This window comes from Cheilinus undulatus, linkage group 14 (genome assembly GCF_018320785.1).
Source record: "Cheilinus undulatus linkage group 14, ASM1832078v1, whole genome shotgun sequence".
Taxonomy (NCBI): Eukaryota; Metazoa; Chordata; class Actinopteri; order Labriformes; family Labridae; genus Cheilinus; species Cheilinus undulatus.
In genome coordinates this window covers 36,926,222-36,946,988 of record NC_054878.1, presented here as the reverse complement: position 1 = coordinate 36,946,988, position 20,767 = coordinate 36,926,222, and the positions used below count along the sequence as shown (strand labels likewise).

General features: G+C 37.8%; 1 protein-coding gene across 1 annotated transcript in view; it reads right to left on the bottom strand.

Annotated features, from left to right (window-relative positions):
* fmn1 (formin 1) overlaps positions 1-20,767 on the bottom strand; it is a 40,845-nt gene that overhangs the window by 10,580 nt on the left and 9,498 nt on the right. The window contains exons 3-12 of the mRNA XM_041804648.1: positions 20,484-20,662; positions 9,082-9,190; positions 6,033-6,094; positions 3,796-4,478; positions 3,097-3,238; positions 2,341-2,428; positions 1,013-1,074; positions 839-927; positions 613-742; positions 308-454 (exon numbers count right to left, since the gene is read on the bottom strand). Coding sequence (XP_041660582.1) covers positions 308-454; positions 613-742; positions 839-927; positions 1,013-1,074; positions 2,341-2,428; positions 3,097-3,238; positions 3,796-4,478; positions 6,033-6,094; positions 9,082-9,190; positions 20,484-20,662 — 1,691 coding nt within the window. The remainder of the gene's footprint in view (positions 1-307; positions 455-612; positions 743-838; positions 928-1,012; positions 1,075-2,340; positions 2,429-3,096; positions 3,239-3,795; positions 4,479-6,032; positions 6,095-9,081; positions 9,191-20,483; positions 20,663-20,767) is intronic.

Genomic DNA, 20,767 nt, shown 5'->3' with positions numbered 1-20,767 from the left:
CGTGATATCAAATCAGGTACCGATATCATTTGATTTTTACTAGAATGGAGTCGAAGTTTAAAACTAGTATCATAACAACACATATATTATAGATTATAACAAAAATATGCATTTAATTCTGAATTTACTTAAATTTAAAAGAACCTGCAGAAAAAAATTTGGTAGCTTTATTTCCAAAGTTTGGACTGATAAAATAAGTTCTGCTTCATACAGCACACTGCATTTTTATTCCACCCAAAAGAAAACTATATGTCCTGTGTATATGTTCAGCAGCAGATAAAAAATGGTTAATATTCTACAGTCTCACCCTGCTCTTCACATCCTTCAACTTAGGGAGAATCTCCAGTCCGAAGCCGTCAGCCTGCCCTCTGACTCTGCTGCCTCCGTTCATGTGGTTCCCCAGAGCGAGCACCAGTCCAACCACATCCCTCACACCTTCAGTCTCCAGAAGAGTCTTCACCACAAACACAATCAATGACATTTAAAGAATGGATAAAAATAATGCCTACATTCTCTAACATAAAAGGACTCTGAGTATCTTGTAATCACGTCTGTTTTTAAAAATCTGAGACATTCAACCCTTTTTCTCAACATGCATCGCCGTTAACCAACCTGACAGACAGAGGAGAGAGTGTTAAGCTTGCGCTGGATAGAAGCGATCCCATCAATAAAAGCTGACTGGAAGATGATGCAGTGAGCTCTGCCTGCAAAGTCTGGGATCTGAGACAGCTCATACAGGAACCTGTGGCACAAAGCAGTCAGAATATCAAATGTCATCCATCCCTTGCCATAGTAAATATGCTGTGTATTTGTTGACAAAGTATTTTGAGCTACTGACTGTTCAGGTTTGTCCAGCAGTTTAACCTCCTCTTCCTCTGACGTCTCGTAGTGTTTCTGGATTCTCTCTAGTTCCTCTGGCTGCGCCCTCTGATAAATAATAATGCGCATAAAAATGGTTATTTATCGTAGTATTGCACCTGAAGTTAAACTTTAGTAGTGCTGTGATACATACATTTTCATAAAGCGCTTCTATGGTCTCCAAGTCCACCACGGAGTGATCCACTGTCAGTATGGCTAGAAGGGTTTTACAGACAGTAAATACACATCAAAATGTTAAATAGAACTAAATAGGAAAAGCTAAATTAACTAAGTTACACTGCTCACAAAACTTCTGAATCTATGTACACTCACTGACCAGTTCATTAGGTACACCTGTTCATTAACACAAATGTCACATCAGCTGGATGCATAGTAGCAGTTTTCACTCTCAATCATCTCTAGGGTTTACAGAGAACAGTTTGAAAAGGAGAAAATATCCAGTGAGCGGTGGTTCTTTGGGCCTTGTTGAGAAATGCAGTCATTCAAATAATGACTTGTTATAACCGAGGTATGCGGCAGAGCATCTCTGAATACACAACCTGTCAAACCTTGACGTAGAAGACCAGACTGAGTGTCACTCCTGTCATAAGAACAAAAAACTGAGGCCACAGTTCACAGGCGCTCACAGAAAATGAATAATAGAAGATTGGAAAACACTGGGGTCAGACCACCTACAACCATGACACATTTAAGTCACAACAATCACCTTTTTATTCCATTCTGATGCTCAGTTTGAACTTCAGCACATCATCTTGACTGTGTCTATTTTCCTGAATGTTTTGGCTGCTGACAGTGATTGACTGGTTAGATGTTTGCTTTTATGAGCAATTGATCCGGTGTACCTAATAAAGTGGTCGATGTAAGTACTCAGTATGCTTGGTAGCATCATAATATGATAGTTAAAATGTATCTCACTTGGGTTGGATAAATTGAGAGTTAGTTGGGAAGTTATTTAGCTTATAGGAAAGGCACAAAACTTCCACACATACTGTACAAATTATTAACCTTTATGTATCAGTTTTAGTTGTAGGCCAAAAGTGTTATTTGAAATACCAGTTTTATAATAAAAATACCAAGGTACTGATCATTTAACGAGCTAATTTAGATCTGACCTTAGATATTTCAATCATTCATGTTTAATGCACATTATTTTATAGTCTTAGCCATGAAAAATATAGTTTTTCAGCTGTAATGGTCAGTATTTGATACAACACTAAAAAATGAATCAGATCCACTGCATTTGTAAGCCAAAATGTCCAAAATGTGTTTTTTAATCAGCTAAAGATTCATGCAATTAACATGGAAAAAACAACAGAAGAACATATTTATCATAATAATATCAAACATATTTTTTGCATCATATGAGCTTTTTGAACATAAAGATATTGAACATGCTAAGGTTTTTTTTAATGGCACGAGCTGTAATAGTGGTTATAAGTCGGTAACAAGCTGCCAACTCACCTTGCTGTATGTCTTTCATCTCCAGGTGGAGGCTGGATATGAGGATGCCCACAGCCTGAGAGCGTTTACCGTCCAACAGCTTAATGATCTGACACACAGACATAAAAACACAGTTACCATGACCACCTTACAGCTAGAAACCATTAGTGACTCATTAGTGGTGAGCCACTGAGAGGGACGAAGAGAGGAGGAAAATAATGCTTTACCAAGCTGCTTGAGCAATAGCACACATTCGTGTTAGTTTGATGGAATGGAGGATTTATTTAAACACACAAGACACAAAATGACACTGAACTTCAACATCTAGTCCATGTTTAATAAAAAAGATCATTTTTTTGCCTTTTCCTATCCAGTATAAGAAGATGTGTTCCTTACAGTTGTCCCTCATGACATTTTGATGTCTTAAATGCTATACTTAAGATCCAAGTCTGTGCTATGTACTCATTAACTTAAAATACCAATGCAAAAAGTGGGCAAAATCCAGGTGAGGAAATGTAACTAAGTAGAATGTAAAGGACTGAGATGAAAATGACCTTTCAGAAACATTAAAAACCCCTCTGATTAAGTACAGTAAAAAAGAAAAAATCTAAAATATGAATTTAACCATTTTCTAATGATTTGGTCTAATCTGAATTCTCAATGCTTTTTACAGAGCTGGCAAGTCAGCTCAACAGCACCCACTCCCCCTAATGGACAAGCAAAGTATTGCAAAACCCATAAAGATGAAATGCATCTTTGATGAGCTTTCCATTTTACCTTCCTGGCTTTGGCTTTCTTCTCATAAGCCTCAGAGAGCGGCTTCCTCTTTGGCTGTGTGGTGGTTTTAGCAAAGAGATCCTCAAACTCCTTGGTGTTAATTATGTTTGGTTCCTCTAGAACGTTCCACAGAGTGTTGTTACTGCAGGAGAGAGAAGCAGAACCTTTCTGTTTAACTGATTTATCTATAGGCACAGAAATTAAGATTTATGGCAGTGTTTCCCATTGAATGCCACTTTACTTGGGCAGCAGGGATGGCAATCTTGCCCTGGATCATTCGGTCCTTTTTTTTTTATTTCTGCTCTTTTGACATTAATTACCAGTTGTATGATCATGCTCAAATGTCACTCTATTTTTGGAAGATGCTGCATGTTTCACAGTCACATTCATAGTGGCAGCAAGAAACTGCAGACAAATGTTGAATGATGGCAAACAAAGGCCCATTTTACCATGACATATTGCATCTCATGGACATGCTAGTGGATGTCTCTCACATTAGGAGATGGTGAGTACAAACAGATTCTTCAGATAGAGAAAAATGCTATAGAAATATGTATCCTCCATTTTTGCTTCATTCTCACATTGAATTCTTAAAAGTTTAATGCACATGTTGGACTCAAAATTGTGTTTGATTTATGAATTTGACCATCTTGTGTTTATTTTTGTTTCATTCTGGTTCATTTCTGTTTGTTAACCTACTTGTTGTCATGGATCTGGATTCTGGTCCAGTAGAGCGGCCTCATCGGTCGGGAAGGCTCCACTGCTGGTTTCCTGGGAGGTTTATCAAATGTAAGACCTCCACCTGGAGGAGGAGGAGGGGGAGCTAAGCCTGGCATGGATGGAGGAGGAGGAGGAGGTGGGGGAGGAGGGGGACCATTGGAGGGCTGCATGTGGTTTAAAGATGAACATGGAGGAGGTGGAGGAGGCGGAGGAGGTGGAGGCAGGTTGTCTGTTTTGTGTGATGGTGTTGTCTGAAAAGGAGCAGCATGTTGCTCTGATGGAGGCCATGAGGCTGCAGAAGTAGGAGTCTCATGTGAAGAAGACAAAGAATCGTCCCTCTGTCCTGCCAGGTTGAGGCTGATAGAGGCCAGGTCCAGTTTTCTGGGGGTCACCCTCGATTGCTGGGGGCTCGAGTTCCCTGATCCCACTCCATCCTCAGGAGTCTTCACAAACGTCTCTCTGTCTGTTTGAATACACACTGTGCGGAAAGATTTGTGTATAGAATCGTCTCCTGTTGATACAGCAACATCTCTGAGCCCTCCGCAATAGCGAGTCCCGGCCTGAGAGAGTTCGGCCTGCACCTTCGACAGACTGAACTGCAGATGGCCGACAGTCTTCTCATTTTCTTCTTTCAGCCTTAAAAGTTCCACACCAAAGTCCTCCTGAAAATAACACCAGTCAGAGTCACAATTACCATTACAACAGGCACACCACAAAGCAACTATTTGTTTAACATAAACTTTAAATCTCTTGTGATCTTTCAAAGCTAGAAAATCTTGCTTCTTTAAGGTGTTTCCAATACCTTCTTACTTTCTGAATATATGGGTTTCTGCTCCATAATAAAAAGGTTGTTCTTAAACACTCTGAATTTTGGCAGTTAGTCCCCAGAATCATCCTAAAACAACATCATCATGTAATATCAATAATAGATAAAACGAAGGTTGATGAAGGTATGGCCCTCCCTTACTTTTTATTGCCTTTGCTGGTTGGTTGGGTAAAAATAACAAGAATAGGCAAGTCAGAGTCAAATTGAGGGGATTGAGCCCTTCACCGGGTCGGGTACCCGCATAGGTGACCCACAAAAATAGTCAGCTACAGGTGGAAAATATAACTATGTAATTTCTTCGGGGTAAGCACACGGTTAAAATTAAACAAAGTGGGTAGCAGGTGAGAACAATAAAAAAAGAGAAAAATAATAGGCTATATGATAATAATTACCATTTGTTTATACATCTAAACAAGCAAATACTGTCAAATATGATAAGAACTAGTTCCTTGAAGCTTTGAGGTAATATTCGGTACATTTTTCCTCTGTGTTACCTTGTTTTTATTATTACATATCTGGATGTGTTCTTCAGCAAATGTGCCATAGGAGCCTGAGGGTATCACTCTCACAGTCCCTATGTTGCCCCCTGTTGTAAGTTTAAGTTGTACTTAATTCTTAACAGGCTTTGCTTATATGCTTTGCAACAAGTGGGCAGTTGTTTTAACAGAAGGATCTATTCGTAGATGTAAGCATGTGTTTGTGAGTGTGTGTTTACATTTATGTGAAAAAGAAAAGGTGCTGCTGTAGGCTTATTTATTTATGTAACGTGCACAAGCATGTGATTAGCAAAAAAAGGTGCAGTACTGTCCTTGTTGTTAAGACACTGGTAGTGCAGCAGCTGAAAAACATAAAGCACTTTAATCGAAAGTGAGTGTTTGCATGTTTACATTATGTTTAATCCCGCATCAAGAGTCAGATCGGGCTTTATCGCTCATGGGTGGGTGGATCTAGGTATTAAATGGGGAAAATTACAGGTGACAGGTTGGGTTTTAGTTCTGATCTGTACAGGTAAGGACAGATGAGGGTTTACAAAATTGGACCCATGCAGGACTCTGGGCTCGGATATTTGGGGATGCAAAAGACAGTGAAGTTCTACTTTTTTATCAGTTTTCTTTTCTTTATAATAATTTCATAATGTTTCTTACTACCTGAAGTCACGCTGCAGAAATTTAGAGTCAGTGTGCAGATACAGAAGGCAGATTTATGGGTGCACTAAATATGATAATATATAAGATAAAGCTAACACAGTTTCCTTTGCTGGCCACTAAAAATAGTGGGGCTTAAATGAAGAGTATAACCACCTCCACAGGCCCCACTACACCACTGATTTTAGTATTAAAAAATTAGCTGTACACAATGTTTAACACTTGACTCTATCTTTTGTACTCACCTGAAGCTTCTCCAGCTCCTCTTTGCATTCTCTCTTTAGCTGCAGGAGAGCTGCCTGGTGCTCTGACAGGAAACACAGGGGAAGATGTGAATGAGAATATGCGTTCAACAAAAGCTTTGAGAACATTCTTGTATCTCAACAGGCATTAATCATTACAGCTGCATCCCAGGACATTGTTTTATTCCCCATAATTAAGAATCAAATAAATTTAAGCACATACTGCACTATCACATGAGGCTTTCACATATTAGAGGATACACTTGAATGTTGAGGCAATACAAGGTTAAAAAAAAAAAAAAAAAAAAAAAAGCAAAACTTGACCAGCAGGTGGCAGCAAAGCCTCACATAATCAACCTAAAGTTCATCTCTCTCTCTAGTAACTTGGACAAAAGCAAACATTTACACAGATGCTTGAAGTTATAGGATGGCCATTTAAAAGGTTTATCTTCCTGACTACATTTACAAAAGGTGTACTCTCAGAATCATGGGTGTGTTCTTATGATTCACACAGTCTTAGTCCCTTTTCAAATAACCTTTCTGAGCCCTCATGTGACATAATCATGTGCAGCAGGATGCAGGACTACATATAAGCCATTAAAACTGGAGGAGGTGTTGGGAGTCCCTTAACCCTTAACTATGAATAACAAAACTAGTTTGTATTCATCAAGAATTACACATTTGAATTGATGACATTAACCACTGTGCAATCCATATGAAATACACATAAAACAACACAACGAAGAAATATACTGAGAAACAACTTTTTTTGCCAACTTCAAGGTACAAAAAGTTTACTTTGAACAACACAGAAGTCACCTCAGACATAGGTTGCTTGGACGGTATAAATGATATTTACTATAATAGTCAGTGTCAGATGATACTGCTGTGTGCAGATGGTGACAGAAACAGACTATGGGTGGAGTTGTGTTTACTGTGGCAGTAGAGCTTGATATTACATCCACCACACGATATAACAGGGCAAACAGTGTGACTCTCAGCACCATCTGAAATGAAGCTACCAGCACGACATAGCACACATCATACAGTGATGTACAGAGACTACCTTTGACTTAATGTCCCTAAAACGAACCCTGGTTCTCTACACAGACTCCATAACCCTGCATGGACTGACTGTCGAACTGGTTGACTCCTTCACATATCTTGGGTTCACTCTGGATAATAAAGTAAGCTCTGAACAACTTGTTTACATGGAGCACTTGTAATCGGAATAAATGCCTGATCTGAATAAAAATGCTTCATTTGGAACAAAATCCTCTGATTTGAAGGAAATTTCTTTCCTATCGAGAGGGGTACTTTATGTTGATAGTCATTCGGATCAGTGTCCATGAAAACACCTGATCTTATCATCTCTCCCTGTTAGAGGTGAGTTTAGTCTCACTGTGCATGTCTGCCCAACAGACGGACCACACAGAAACATGGCCAGAGCAACTGTTCTGTTGCCGAGAGACCTTTTTTACATGAACTTTTAAAGAGCACCAAATTGTTGATTAGCTAATATAAGGTACAGCTACGAAATAGAAGAACAATTCCAACATTTGAAAAAACGAGCCAGTGCCAGTGGATTATTTACAACAAAGGTGAAGAAGAATTTCTTCTTCTACAGGAAAGTTTCGTTAGATTTGACTGTTGGGACGATGCTGCGCGCGTCAGAGCAGTTTTATTCAGATTAAATGTCTGATGCATGAGCACACACATCTGAATTGGATCATTTCTTTTAGTGTCCATGTGAACAGAGAAGTATAAATCCCTGAATAAATTCAATCAGATTGTGAAAAATGCTCATGTAATCGCAGCTAGTGACATTCATATATGAAGACTTTTAGCTGCACACAAACTCAGAGACCTGTCTGTTCCCCTTCTAATCTCTTACTGTTGTGATTAGTAAAAAAATTACGTTTTTTTTTTATCAGGATGTTGATATTTAAGTAATAGAAAAGACCGTTTACTTTGTTTAAATACAAATCTCCCCTTAACTCTCTTATGCGGTCTTTCACTCCCTGAAACTAAAGTGTAACCCCCAAATTCCACATTTTTCATCAATGTAGCATTATGTCCACACCATACTCTCCAAAGTAAAACACATTTTTCTAGTCAGTCTTTGAGTTTCCTCATTCCATATCTAAATCTGCCACTTTGCTCTGCTCCCTTGAGATAAACACTGAGATTTTTTCTGCTGAGTCGCTTCCAGCATCAAAACAATCTGCACAGAGCACTGGAATGCACAGAGCATCCAGCCAGTTTCAAAATAAAACACCAGGTACTGGCTGCAGATCATTTGTTCCATCAGTAAATTGACATTACATTAGAATAGGAAGCTATTGATCAGCAATAAACTCTATTAGGCAAAGAAGAACTGCATGAAGAAAATCTTTGAACTTGGTGATCCAGCTGCACTGAGCTACAGAGCTTCTGAGCTTCAGAAACTGACTCAGGGAAACTGTGCCATGGCTGGAACACTGCAGACATGGACCCTTTCAGCTTTAATTTGATAGGACAGCAGAAGAGAGACAAGAAATATGGGGAGAGAGAGAGCAGGGGAAGACAGGCACCAAACAGTGCCAGGATCCAGACTCGACGATGACTGTAGCCTCTGTTTTTGGGCGCCTGCCTGCTCTACCACCTAAGTGAAACCAGTGCCCAAAACTTTGGATAATATCTTATCATCTTATTGCATCACAGATTTTCTGATTTGTGTCAGATTTAAGAATGCTGATGTGTTGTCTCCTGAAAAGGGCTAAAATGGGCATCTCTCAAAAAACTCAAACCCTTGTCAGAGGAAAAAGCACCAAACATGACAACAAACTTCAGTTATCTGAACATTTCTGACCCTAAAGGTTAAGGCAATACAAACACTTTATTTCTATGCTTTTTCATTTTGTTTTATTGGCTGTAAGTTAATTATTGATAATATACAGCAGAGGAGCACTCACTCAAGGAGGCAGGGAGATATGAAAGGGTTAAATTCAGTTGGGAGACTATTTTTAAACACAAAAATGCCATAGAAATGCTTGTTATGTGTGTAAAATACCTGCTTCTGTATACTTCAGCCCAACCTTTTCCTCCTTCAGTGGCGGCCATACAGCTTGTAGACGACCTGGAGTTCGCTCTTCGCCCTCTCCAGGAGTGGATGCCTCTGACTAGAAGGAAAAAAAGGAAGTTTGACATCAGATTTATCACTGTATTGATCATTTTTACATGTGGATATCCAGTGTACTGTTTTAACAATGGATATGGTGAAGATATATCTCCAAAAATAAGAAGTAATTTGACCCTTGATTCATACTTTCCCATCGGATGAGTCTCTCCTCTCTGTTGTCTTACTAGAGGCTCTTTCAAAAAGCGCTCTCAGCACATCTCTGTCCGCTCTTATTCTCTTCCTTATCACCTCCAGGTCAGCTTTGTCTGATGGGTCCTTCTTCAGAGGCTTTGGGGTGAAGAAAGCTTTGAATGCATCAAACGCAGCCTCAGCACTGGACACATTCGTAGGTTTTGAGGACTCAAATGTAACCTCTATATCCTCCTCTGTATCAAGCTCTTTGGTCTCACTCTCCTGACTATCTTCAAACTCCTCTCTGGTGTCCTTTATGTCTCTTTCGTCCTCTGTTTCCTTCTTCTCCTCCTTCTCATCTCCTCTCTTCTCCCGGCTCAGAAACTGGGAGATCTGATCCAAGAAGCTCCCGTGAACTTTAGCATCCAAGCTGTGCTTATCCCCAAACAAGTCCCTCTTTGCTCCGTCAGATGAGCGTTTGATCAGGGCTACGGTGTCGTGTGCAGGCCCGACTACACCTTTTCTTAGGACCCTAAGGCCGCTGAAGAGGGCGGGGAGCTGGATCTGCTTGTCGCTGGGGGAGCCTGGGGAAAAGGTGGCTCTGGTGATAGTGGATCCAGGTGGAGGGTGTCTGGCTGAAGATGTGGATGTTATGAAGAAATTTGGAGAAGCTTTTTTTGGGTGGAAAAGGTGGTTTGGTTGGGGGGGAAAGTCTGGAAAATAATCTCTTTTTTCTTCTTCCTCCTCCCCATTTTCCTCCTCTATATGGTCTCCTTTGTGTTCTTCTCTTTCTTCATCTTTGTTTTTTTCTTCCTCTGCTTCTACTGCTTTGTTGTCCTCCTGAGTGCAAAGCTTCTCTTCATTCTCACTTTTAAAGCAGCAAGTTTCCTCTAAAGTCGCTGCATCTTTTGCAGGTTCTGTAGAAGTAAACATAATCCCCACATGCTGTGTTTGACTTTTCCCAGAATCCTCTGGCTCTAGCAGCACATCCCTAATTGATGAACTTTTCAGAAACTCCTCTTGACTTTGTACATTCTCAATATCCTTTCTTTCTTTCTTGTTATCATCTGGGTGAACAACCTGGCTGACATTGATTGTTGCAGAACAGTCACAGTCTTTATTTGTGTCATGAGTTGAAATAACCTGACAATTTGGTTGCAGAGGTTTGTCCAAGGCACATTCATAGAGACAACCCTCTCTGCTGCAATCATCAAAATGTTCATCCGGTCTCTTTTTCTGGTCTTTATTGGCCGCAAACATCTGGCGCTTTGTTTTTGCTTCTCTGCTTTTCAGATTAAAATTATTCCTCTCCTCTTCTGTCATGTTAGACTCACTTTCTCCTTCCATTCTGTTGACAGCTTTAAAGGTTATTGTCTTTCCCTCTCGAGGCAAAATGACATACGAGAAGTTTTCTCCACTTTTCTCGAGCACATCTTCGATGCTCATGTCTTCATTTTTCTTCTGGAAAAAAATCAGCTCAGGGTTTCCTTGGACAAAGTCCTCATTCTCATCGTCTTTGAAGGCCCTGAAAAATTTCAGGATGGCTTGTGGCTCCTCCATTTTTTGGGAATGTAATTGAGCTCAAAATTTTCTCAAGTGGAGGAAGTTCTTGAATAGATTTTTGTGTAACTTCAACAAAGTGGTTGTACTTTACAGCTTATCTAATACTTATGCCCAACATTAGAACATTTTATGTCCAGAATCCAAAATACACAGTTTGACACTGGGTTATTTTAACTTTAAGTCCTGTATTTGTCCAAAATAAGCATTTAAAGCAGAGTGAATAAGGTTATCTGACACTTATCTCCAATATTTCACAATCAAAATCAAAAAATGCAGTTTTAAGAGTTGTATATGGGGTTATCAGACATATAAATCCAAAATTTTAAGCTCGAATGTCCAAAATATGCAATTTTAGGAGGTGTACTTAGGGTTAATGTAAACTCAAGTCCAATATTTGGCAACTTATTGCCTCAAAAGCCCAGTCTGACAAGCATATATGTGGTTATCTGACGTCTCAATCCAGCATTTTACGATATAATGTCCAAACTATGCACGTTGAGGATGTGTAATTTCACTTATAGGACACTTAAATCCTACTTTTGACAATATAATATCCAAAGAACACAGTTTGAAGAAGAGTAATTGATCTTTTGGCATCCTTACAACATGCAGTAAAGGAGTGAAAGTGGTTCCAAGATCATGCAACTTTCCCTCTTCAAAAATAATGCAGGAAAAGTGTCCATAGATAAAGTAAGTTCTAAGAGTCCGACCTTTTTCCGCTCCAGTTTGTTGAAAAGAATACGTTTTCTCCTTTCTTTGTTAAAACAGCTCCTTCATGCCTTAACAGAGAAAAAAAATTCCAAACCTCAGACTGGCAGCAGCAGTTAGTCACTCAGAGAGACCAATAACAGCAGAGAAATCCTCCGAGTCATGGAAAAGTGAACGTTTCCCAGCTCCAGGCTCCATGACTCAGCTCCCCTGCATTTAAAGTCCTGTCCAAGTCTGCGCTTTCCCTCTTCAGCTCTGCCTCCTTTCTCCTCTGGCTCCTCTTGACTCTGCAGGAGTTTACAGAAGCCCACTGCAGATTGTCACAGTGTAATTGGGAGCAGATGGCGTCCTTCTCCAGCCTGCGATCCTGACAACACCCTGACAGATCCGTGAGCCATAAGGCGAAGGAAAGCTACCCTGCAGCAGATGGAGGGACGCCACACCCAGAGGTGGAGGAGGGTAAACAGAGCTGCCAGGGATCACTGGTTAAACAGTTTGGCTTGTAAACGCTGCACAGTGGCAGAGAGGTCTCTGCTCTGCTGCGGGTACAAAGCAACACACGGCTAATCTGAGACTTAGAGGGTTCAACTTAAACTAAACTGAACTGTTAATCAGCTCACTTTACATTTGACGTTTACAGTGGAGACACAAAAGTTTAAAAGATTACTGAAGACAAATTCCTCAGCTTAATGACACAAATATTTTAATCATTTCATATTTCTTAGATAATATTTGTACCGCATTGTTGCATCAATTTTGTCTGTGTGCAAAGCTTTGTCCTGTCTGACTACCTTTATCGACATTTAAACAAATAAAAGATTCATAAATTATGGTACTCAGGTGTGTGTAAAAATCAAACCATAGAAAACAAAAGTTACAGAAAACAAATTCAGAAATGTATTTTATTGTAAGAAATGTTGTTGCTGGCAAAAATATAGTTAAAAATACTGATTTCAGTTCACAAATTTTTGATCTTGATTTAAAAATGAGACAGAATAATGATGAAATCATCTAAAAAGGTAACAAACCTGTTAAACATGCTTATAGTAAGAAAAACGTAAAAATAAAATTGTATTTTTTAACTAAATACATACATTCTTTAAGGCAAAAAAGGAAAGATGATATAAATACTTCAAATAAAATGAGGAAATAATAATAGCTGAATGACAAAACTGTTAAAAATCTAAAATTTACTATGGCTGTTAAACGATTAAACATTTTAATTGCAATTAACCTCAGAATTTCTACTAAATAATGATGGAATCCCACTATTTTGCATTTAAACTGTTTTTGTTTCATTTTGGAATTTTGGACTGCCTTACACTAAGTGTATTTGACTTCCTGTTTGGCTACAGGCCTGCTTTTATTTTGAAAGTAACTTGCATGAATTTAACCACAGTAAAAGGAACTTGGTATGGATTGAAAATCAATAAATCAATCAATCAAGCTTTATATCTAATGCTAATTTAAAATAAAAGAATAATATGGTGCAAAGTGTTCTGCATGCACAAATTTATAACATAAAATTAAATAAGAGAATGGTAAAAAACAGAGAAGGAATGTAACTGATTATATTTAAGTAGCTTGTAGCTTAGTTTAGTAGCTACTATTGGGTAATAATCGCAATTTAGATTATTTTCAAATCGTAGAAGTTGTAGAGATGAGACAGAGTTGTTCTATTCTTCACATGCAACCATGGAAGCATCATTTAATCGCGAATAGTTTGCAAAAATCGTATAATTTTTTGTAAATGTTTTTCTAGTTTAAAAAGAGAATTACATAAAATGATCAATCCCTTCAATACAACAATTCACAATATATCTACAATATGAGTCAAGATAATAGCAGTTAGATTTTTTCAAGAAAATGTCCCCTAGTTTTCATGATGATTACCACAAGGCTGTAAGTTAAGCACATCATTGAGTTTACTACTGTGATCAAAGTAGAAATAAAAAGATTTGATTGTTATATTACAGAATTATTCATTGCTTGTGTTTGCTGAAAAATACATAAGATGAGGAACTTAAAATCAGATTTGCAGATTGCAGATTTGGAAAAAAATAAGATTATTTTCCCAAGTCATTCAGCCCTAGTAGCTACTCAGTACTGTAAAGAGGACATATTTTACCCTTTTAAGAAAAACACTCCAGTATATGATTTTTGCATGTCTAAAAACCCCTCTGTTTCAACCCTGCTCAGAAAGAACCGTTTCTGTGTCTGTGGCTTTAAATGGTAATTAGCTGTCTGACTCCGCCCCTGATCACACCCCTCTCAGGAATTGATGTAGCACTCCTTTTGTTACAATGTTACAGACACTTGAATCCAAAGTTAAGGACCTGACTTGGATTTAAACCATCAATCTCCCAGATCAAAGTCAGCAGGGTAACCCACTGAGTAATCCAGCATATCAGCTGCCAGCTGAGAGGAAGATCAGGAGAGGAGGCTTGAACTTCCTTCCAAGCGGGGAGGGCCAACTGAACCTGGGGGTGGTGCTAACTCCCCTCATGAGGTCATGAGGGGAAAATCTGAGAACGGCTTGTTTAAGCACACATTTTCTGAAAGGTGGAGAAAGAGAGGGTGGAAGGGAATGGATTTTTCTGGTACTTCAGGGGATTGTGGACAGGCCAGGGGTACATATTTTTGTTAGAAAAAGCCTGAAAAAGTGATTTTTGCATAATTACTACATTTAACCAGAGTAACTCTACTTTTATGAGAGTACAATAGTTGTGTACTTTTTCCACCCCTTGTAAAATGTAAATGCTTAATAACACAAGGAAATGAAATGAGACATTAAGGAGCAGTGGTGAATTTATTTTACATTGCTAATGCTGCATGGAGACGCTGCAGTAGCTTAACAAGATTGTTCTAAAAGGCATAATAAATTATTTTATTTATTTTATTTAGTATTATACTTTATTTAATAAAAAAATGTATGCAGTTATTATGGGCTATTTTGAATCTTGATTAATGCATCAATGCTAACAGCACTAAAATACAGAAATATGAAAATGAAAAAATGATTCTAAATAATGATGAGATTGTAAAACTTATAGATAGAAACATATGATAATAGAGGAGACAGAACATAATGGCACCTATTCAAGTCACAACAAGTAGAAGATATTTTTCTAGTACTTCTGATTAACAACAAAACTCTATAATTCTTCCTTCCTTTTAGCAGATGGTTGCAGATGCTTGTGTCCAAATTGATGTACATCTTAGAGTAAGAACAACATGAGCATGGTTGTAGAAAAGAGGCAACATGTCAGTAAACGCCAAAATCCTCAAAAATTCTTTAACATACTCTAAATATTCTTTAAAATCACATAGGAAGGAGCACTTCCTGGGTCCAGAAAAAGTGTACGTTTGAGGTGCTCTTTAAAAAGGATACATGTCATCATGGATAGGGAGAAAAAGTCCAAGAAATACTCATTTAAACACTCAACAAGTCTTAATTTAAACGGCATGTTTACGTGGACCTTTGATGAAGGCTTAATGCTGACATGCTTGAAAGTTTTTTAAGATCTTCATGACTGTGCCATGAAAATAAAACAATTTTATTGTTAAGATAAGAGTGTCCGGGGCGTGCCGGTAGTCGAGTGGTTAAGGCGCGCACCATGTATGCAGGAGGCTTGGGTTCAAGTCCGGCCTGTGGCACCATTTCCTGCATGTCTCTCCCTGCTCTCTTCCCTGTTTCCGAGTCCATCCACTGTCCTCCTCTGTCTAATAAAGGCACGAAACAGCCCAAAAAATAAATCTTAAAAAAAAAAAAAACTAAAACAATCTACGTTTTTGTTGTTTTTTCTCTACCTCTTGTTGATAAATGTAACTTTCTCCTTCAGATCTTCATGCGTGTTTTTCTAAATCCTCAGGCACCGCCTTTGTTTATTTTTTATGAATCATTATCAGATTAAACAGACGGTAAATGACACATAACATGATAACACTTTAATTGTATGTCATAGCACTGTGTACCTTTCTCCAACACTGCTGTACTCAAACACACGTCTACACTACAGTCCTAACTGTCTGCACTTAATCTCACAGTTTCAGTCTCAGTTAATGCAGAGCTTTGACATTCCTGTGGGGGACACTGGGACCTTTATGTGTTTATGTAATAAGAATGAGGACAGATAATCCTGTAAAGTAGCATTAAAATCAGAGCAAACATACGACTATCAAGGACAAAAACAATGGACTGCGTCCAGGATAACAACAGCAGGAATATAGAATGAGCATCACTGATGATAAGCAGTAGATCAACATACATGAGTTTTATGGATTAAATGTTTTGCAGAAGTTTATAAAGGGAAGAAAGACTTGAAATGTTTTTGATCTAATCTTACACCCTTAAAATGTCTGAAATAAACAAATAAAGGAAAAGAAGATTAAAATATTATCTAACTTTATTGAAATAATTTTCACTTAAAGAAGTCTGAACAATCAATCTTTAACCTGACTGTTTTTTTAACATGTATTACTGCCATACTCATTTTAAAACTAGTTTGCCTTTGGATATTCAGTTTACAAGAACTAACCTTCAGTTAGAAATAAACTTCTGCTGTATAAAAATAACTTCCAATGTTGCTGGTTTATTTTCCATTTTGCAGTTGTTCTTGCATTAATTTGTTTGGTTGAGATCAGAAAAGCTTAAGACTGAATATTCAAGAACAAAGGCTAGATAGTGCATCACATTCTCTCTATTTTTCTTTAATTAAATGTCAAACTGTTTTTCTTGTAACTAAGTTTTGAGAAGACCTTCAGGCCTGGTTATTATTAATATCTGACATTCTTATGCCTCCAAATTACTGATCCAAACTTTTTTTGTTTAACCTTCGGTTTTAAATCATATTCACCAGAACACACTTTCCCAAGTCTTTTGTTTAACATTTGTTTAAAAGTTTATTCAACAGGGGTCATGCACAACACAACTGTTGAGCCAGAGTTAGCCATAAAGCTAATTTACATCTTAGCTCTCTAGAAACAATTAAAACAACATGTATTAAAAATATGCCACTAAAAACTGAAATATTTCACAACAGTACATCAGATCATTTTTATGGTTTATTTTTGTTGTGGTTTTCTGCTTTAAACCTTTCCCTTTATAAACCTGTTTTAGCCAATATTCAATTATATCTTGAAAAGTAAAACGCTGTCCTTCTGTCACTCTCCCTGACACAGTAAAAGTCATCCACGCCTTTGTCACTTCCAGGCAGGATTACTCTAATGCACTCCTCATCAGGATTCCTGGCAGGAGACTCCAAAAGCACCAATATGTTCAGAAGAGCGCTGCCAGGATCCTGATGGGTATGAACACATCTCATTTATCCTTTAGACCAGTGGCTCTTAACTGGTGGGTTGTGGAGCTGTTTCCAGTGGGTTTGGGAATGTGATCAAATAATCAGGATTTACAAAGGGCTATTACATTTTTATTTTTCTGTAGTTTAAGTTTTTGACAGCAGAAAAGAATTAAAACAGTGCTTCTAAGAATTTTTGAACCATTCATGAATTTTCATTCATGAATATTTCTGAAATCTTTGAGGAATTTTTCCTGTTAACTTTTTTTTAGGAGACTTAAAGCAATTACCTGAAAATGGGTAAAAATTTTCCCCTAAATTTTGGGGAGTTTCTGTGGCATTCTACCAGAAACTTTTGGTAATAATCTCTGTGACTTTTCCTGTAAATCTAAAAAAAAAATCCCAATGAAAAGGAACCTTTTGGAATATTCAACAGTTATTTTTAAATGTTTTCACAGAGCCCTTCAGAGGACTTTCCAACATATTTATTATATGGCATATTTCTGAAATTTTCACTGGACACATTAGGGTATTTTGGGGGACTTCATCTGGAATATGTATCAGAAACTTTAAGGAATATTCTCTGATATTTTTCCTGGAAACTTTGGGGTATTTTCTTCAGTCTCTTTGTTTTGTCACATTCTTTGCTGCCTTAAGTGCTAACAGTGCTATATTTCATTAAATCAATCTGACTAAAAATAAATTGGCTCACAATTGCTGCTGAAGGAGTTGGTAGTGCATCCTAAGGCATGGCCAGTAAAGAACCACTGCTTTAGATCAGGGGTTCCCAAAGTTTTCAGCCCCTGACCCCCCAAAAAGCTGCAGAGATCCAGGACCCCCATCTTCCCTTGAGAGGGATAAAGTGCACCATTTGCACAAAGCATCATGTACAAAGCTTGCATTTTAGGTAGTTTTTATATCTTTTACTTAAATTTCAGCACAAATATCACTTAATAAGAACATTGTGATATAAATTTGAACTAATCTTAACAGTATTTTTTTAAATAATAGATAAATGCATCAACAATTATGGCCCTGACATCCTCAAGGAACTCTAAACCTCCAGAGGAAATTGCTGCTCTGACAACAACCTTTTTATAATCAGGGACTTGGCCTTCTTGTCTGTTGCTCCCCACTTTTGGGATGATCTTCCCAAAAACCTGAAGACGCCTCAGACTTGTGATTCCTTCAGAAAAATCTAAAATCATTTCTCTTCAAAAAAGCTTGAAACTGATGAAATACCTGACTGAGATTTTTATAAATCACAGTTTAAACTGAGCTCTGATTTAACTTTAAGATTGTTGTCCTAAGATTAGATCTTAGTTTATAAGTGTTTTCTGCTGATTGTGCCCTGCTTTGAATTGTTGTTTATGTTAAATTTGCATAAAACATGAAGTGCATCATAACTAATTTTAATACAGTTTTTTGCATTACAGGTTTCATTAGAACATCATTATTGACTTTATTATTATTATGTATTATCTATTATACCAAATCATGAAAAAACACTAAATAGTTTAAGTAAATGCTTTATCGCACTGTTTAAAATCCAGGACACCAGCGCTTTAGACGAACATGAACACAGAGAGAAGTATGTACAGCTTAAGAGCTTAAACTACAGTAAACAACTATTTCATGCTAATACTGATACTTAACTTATACAATGTACATTCAATCCTTTCTTATGTAACCACAATGAAATCTTTGTCACACACAAACATATGAGGTCATTTATTACAGCAGAGGCCCCAGAGAGAGCAGATTTCACTGCTGTGTGAGAATGTAGGTTAAGATTAAGATGACGCAGCACTAGAAATAAGGACTTTTTGTTTGAGGTTTCAAACAGAGGAAAATAGAAAATTTTTTTATGGAATTAAAGAAATAAACTTAGTGTTTATTAGTGAAATACTATAAGTTAAGAGGAAAAAGAAAGTTTTCATTAACTCATGTAAGCCATATGATTTTTGTTTCAACCTCATATGTTCTACATACATTTTTTTGTCCCCAATTGTTTTCTCCTTAACTTTGTTGACTAAAAATAATGGTCAACAACCTTTATTCCATGAAGAAGACAGAACACTTACAAGCTTAAAAAGATGATGGAAAACTGTGACAAAAAGTTAGTTAAGTTTTCACCAAGAGGATTAAATTAGACTGAAACGTTAGTGCTAGACTGTCATCATTCAAAACCCACATTTCTCCACTGTGAGTACAATCTGTCCAAATACAAGCAGAGGTGAGGTGAGAAAGCAGGAGTGTGTAAGCCTCTCTGTCTATGTGCATTTCTGTTTGAAGCAGTGTGACAGAGACAGCACAAGCTGTTAAGCTGGATGGATCAGCAACTCTTCTGTATATGCCAAGGGTTGTGATTACATCAAATTAAACCACAATGTTTTACCTGGTAGAATGCCACAGAAACGTCAGCTCTGAATGCTAATGGTAGCAAACAGATTCATAATACTGGCTGCAGCTGCAGGAAAGCCCTCTCCCTTATCCTCATGAAAAGCAGCAATGATAAATGCAGCCAAAGTCTACTTAAGTTAAAATATTAATCACAGTTAAAATCCATGAAACCAGTAGGATAAAACGAAATTAGCTAACTAAAGGAGGCATCATGTCATGCTATGATGCGTTCAACTGTCACATGAGAAAACTAAATTCAGGATTTGGCAAGAAACTGGAATATGTTTGGTTGTTTTGAAAAGAGACGCACTTACAGTTCTGTTAAGAACAGACTGTTGACTTGTCTTTCAAGCAAGTTTCAGAAAAGTATTGATATTATGATTAAAGACTTGGATTGTAAAGGAGTATCAATGATGGTACTGTGACGGCCTACTGCCTCTAGGGCCTACTAGTGTTTTGTGTGTTGCCCCTTTACTGGTGTCTTGTCTGTCTTCCCCTGCAGGTTGGCAGGTGGGGTTTGCCACACCTGGGAGGATTTCCCAGGTGTATAAGGCTTGGCAGCAATTCCTTGTTTGCACCTTTGTTTTTGGTTTAGTTATCGTCTTTGTTAGTTTAATTAATAGTCAGTTGAGTTGTTAATCCTTTAATTAATATTCTGTAATAAAATCATTTCGTAATTTTAGTAAAACTCGTACATCTCCTCGTTTTTGTCATGGCTTTGAGCTGGGTAATGACAGTATCAATATCAATAAAAATACATATCCTATTCGCACCTGTGAAAGTACAACAACACACATATGTGAGGCCAATTCAGTGCCTTTAATTGATTTCACCTGCAGAAATATAAAAGAAAAGCAAGACAAAATGCAAATGACACCCAAAAAGATTTTCAGCACAGGATATGGTGCAGCACATTAAAAGTCCTGGCTAATATGCTACTGTAGGAAAAAAGAATTAACACCTCCTGGTGCTGGTCCAGTATTTTCAAAATTTATTTTGTGTGAATATTCTGTGATTTAACATGTTGAAAGCTAGTTTCAGTGCCCACATTCCTACCACTAGATAAAAATCTGCAGATTCCTTTCCTAAGTAAAAAAAACAGCAGACTTTTGGGTCATGGTTATAAATATTTCAAAAACAGTGTCTAGACTGCATGAAAGAGTGAGGCTTTAAGTCTCAGTAGTTACTCACCCTGAAGTCCATTGGCAGAGGCGTAGATGTCGGCGTATCAATGATGTCATCTTCAGGGGGAGTGATGCGCAGGAAGTCAACATGTTTGGGTCTGGAGGGATGAGAGAGTGAGCTGCAGATGAAGAGAGACTCCTCGACCTCCTGCTGCCAGAGCTCTTCCTGCCTCTGCAAAGCCTCGTCTGGAGGAAGGAGTTGAGTCAGAATACAAGAGCAACAGCAATGATTTATGAATCTCAACTGTGGCTAACAGTTTTATTTCAGACTCAAAAAGACTCAAAATCCCA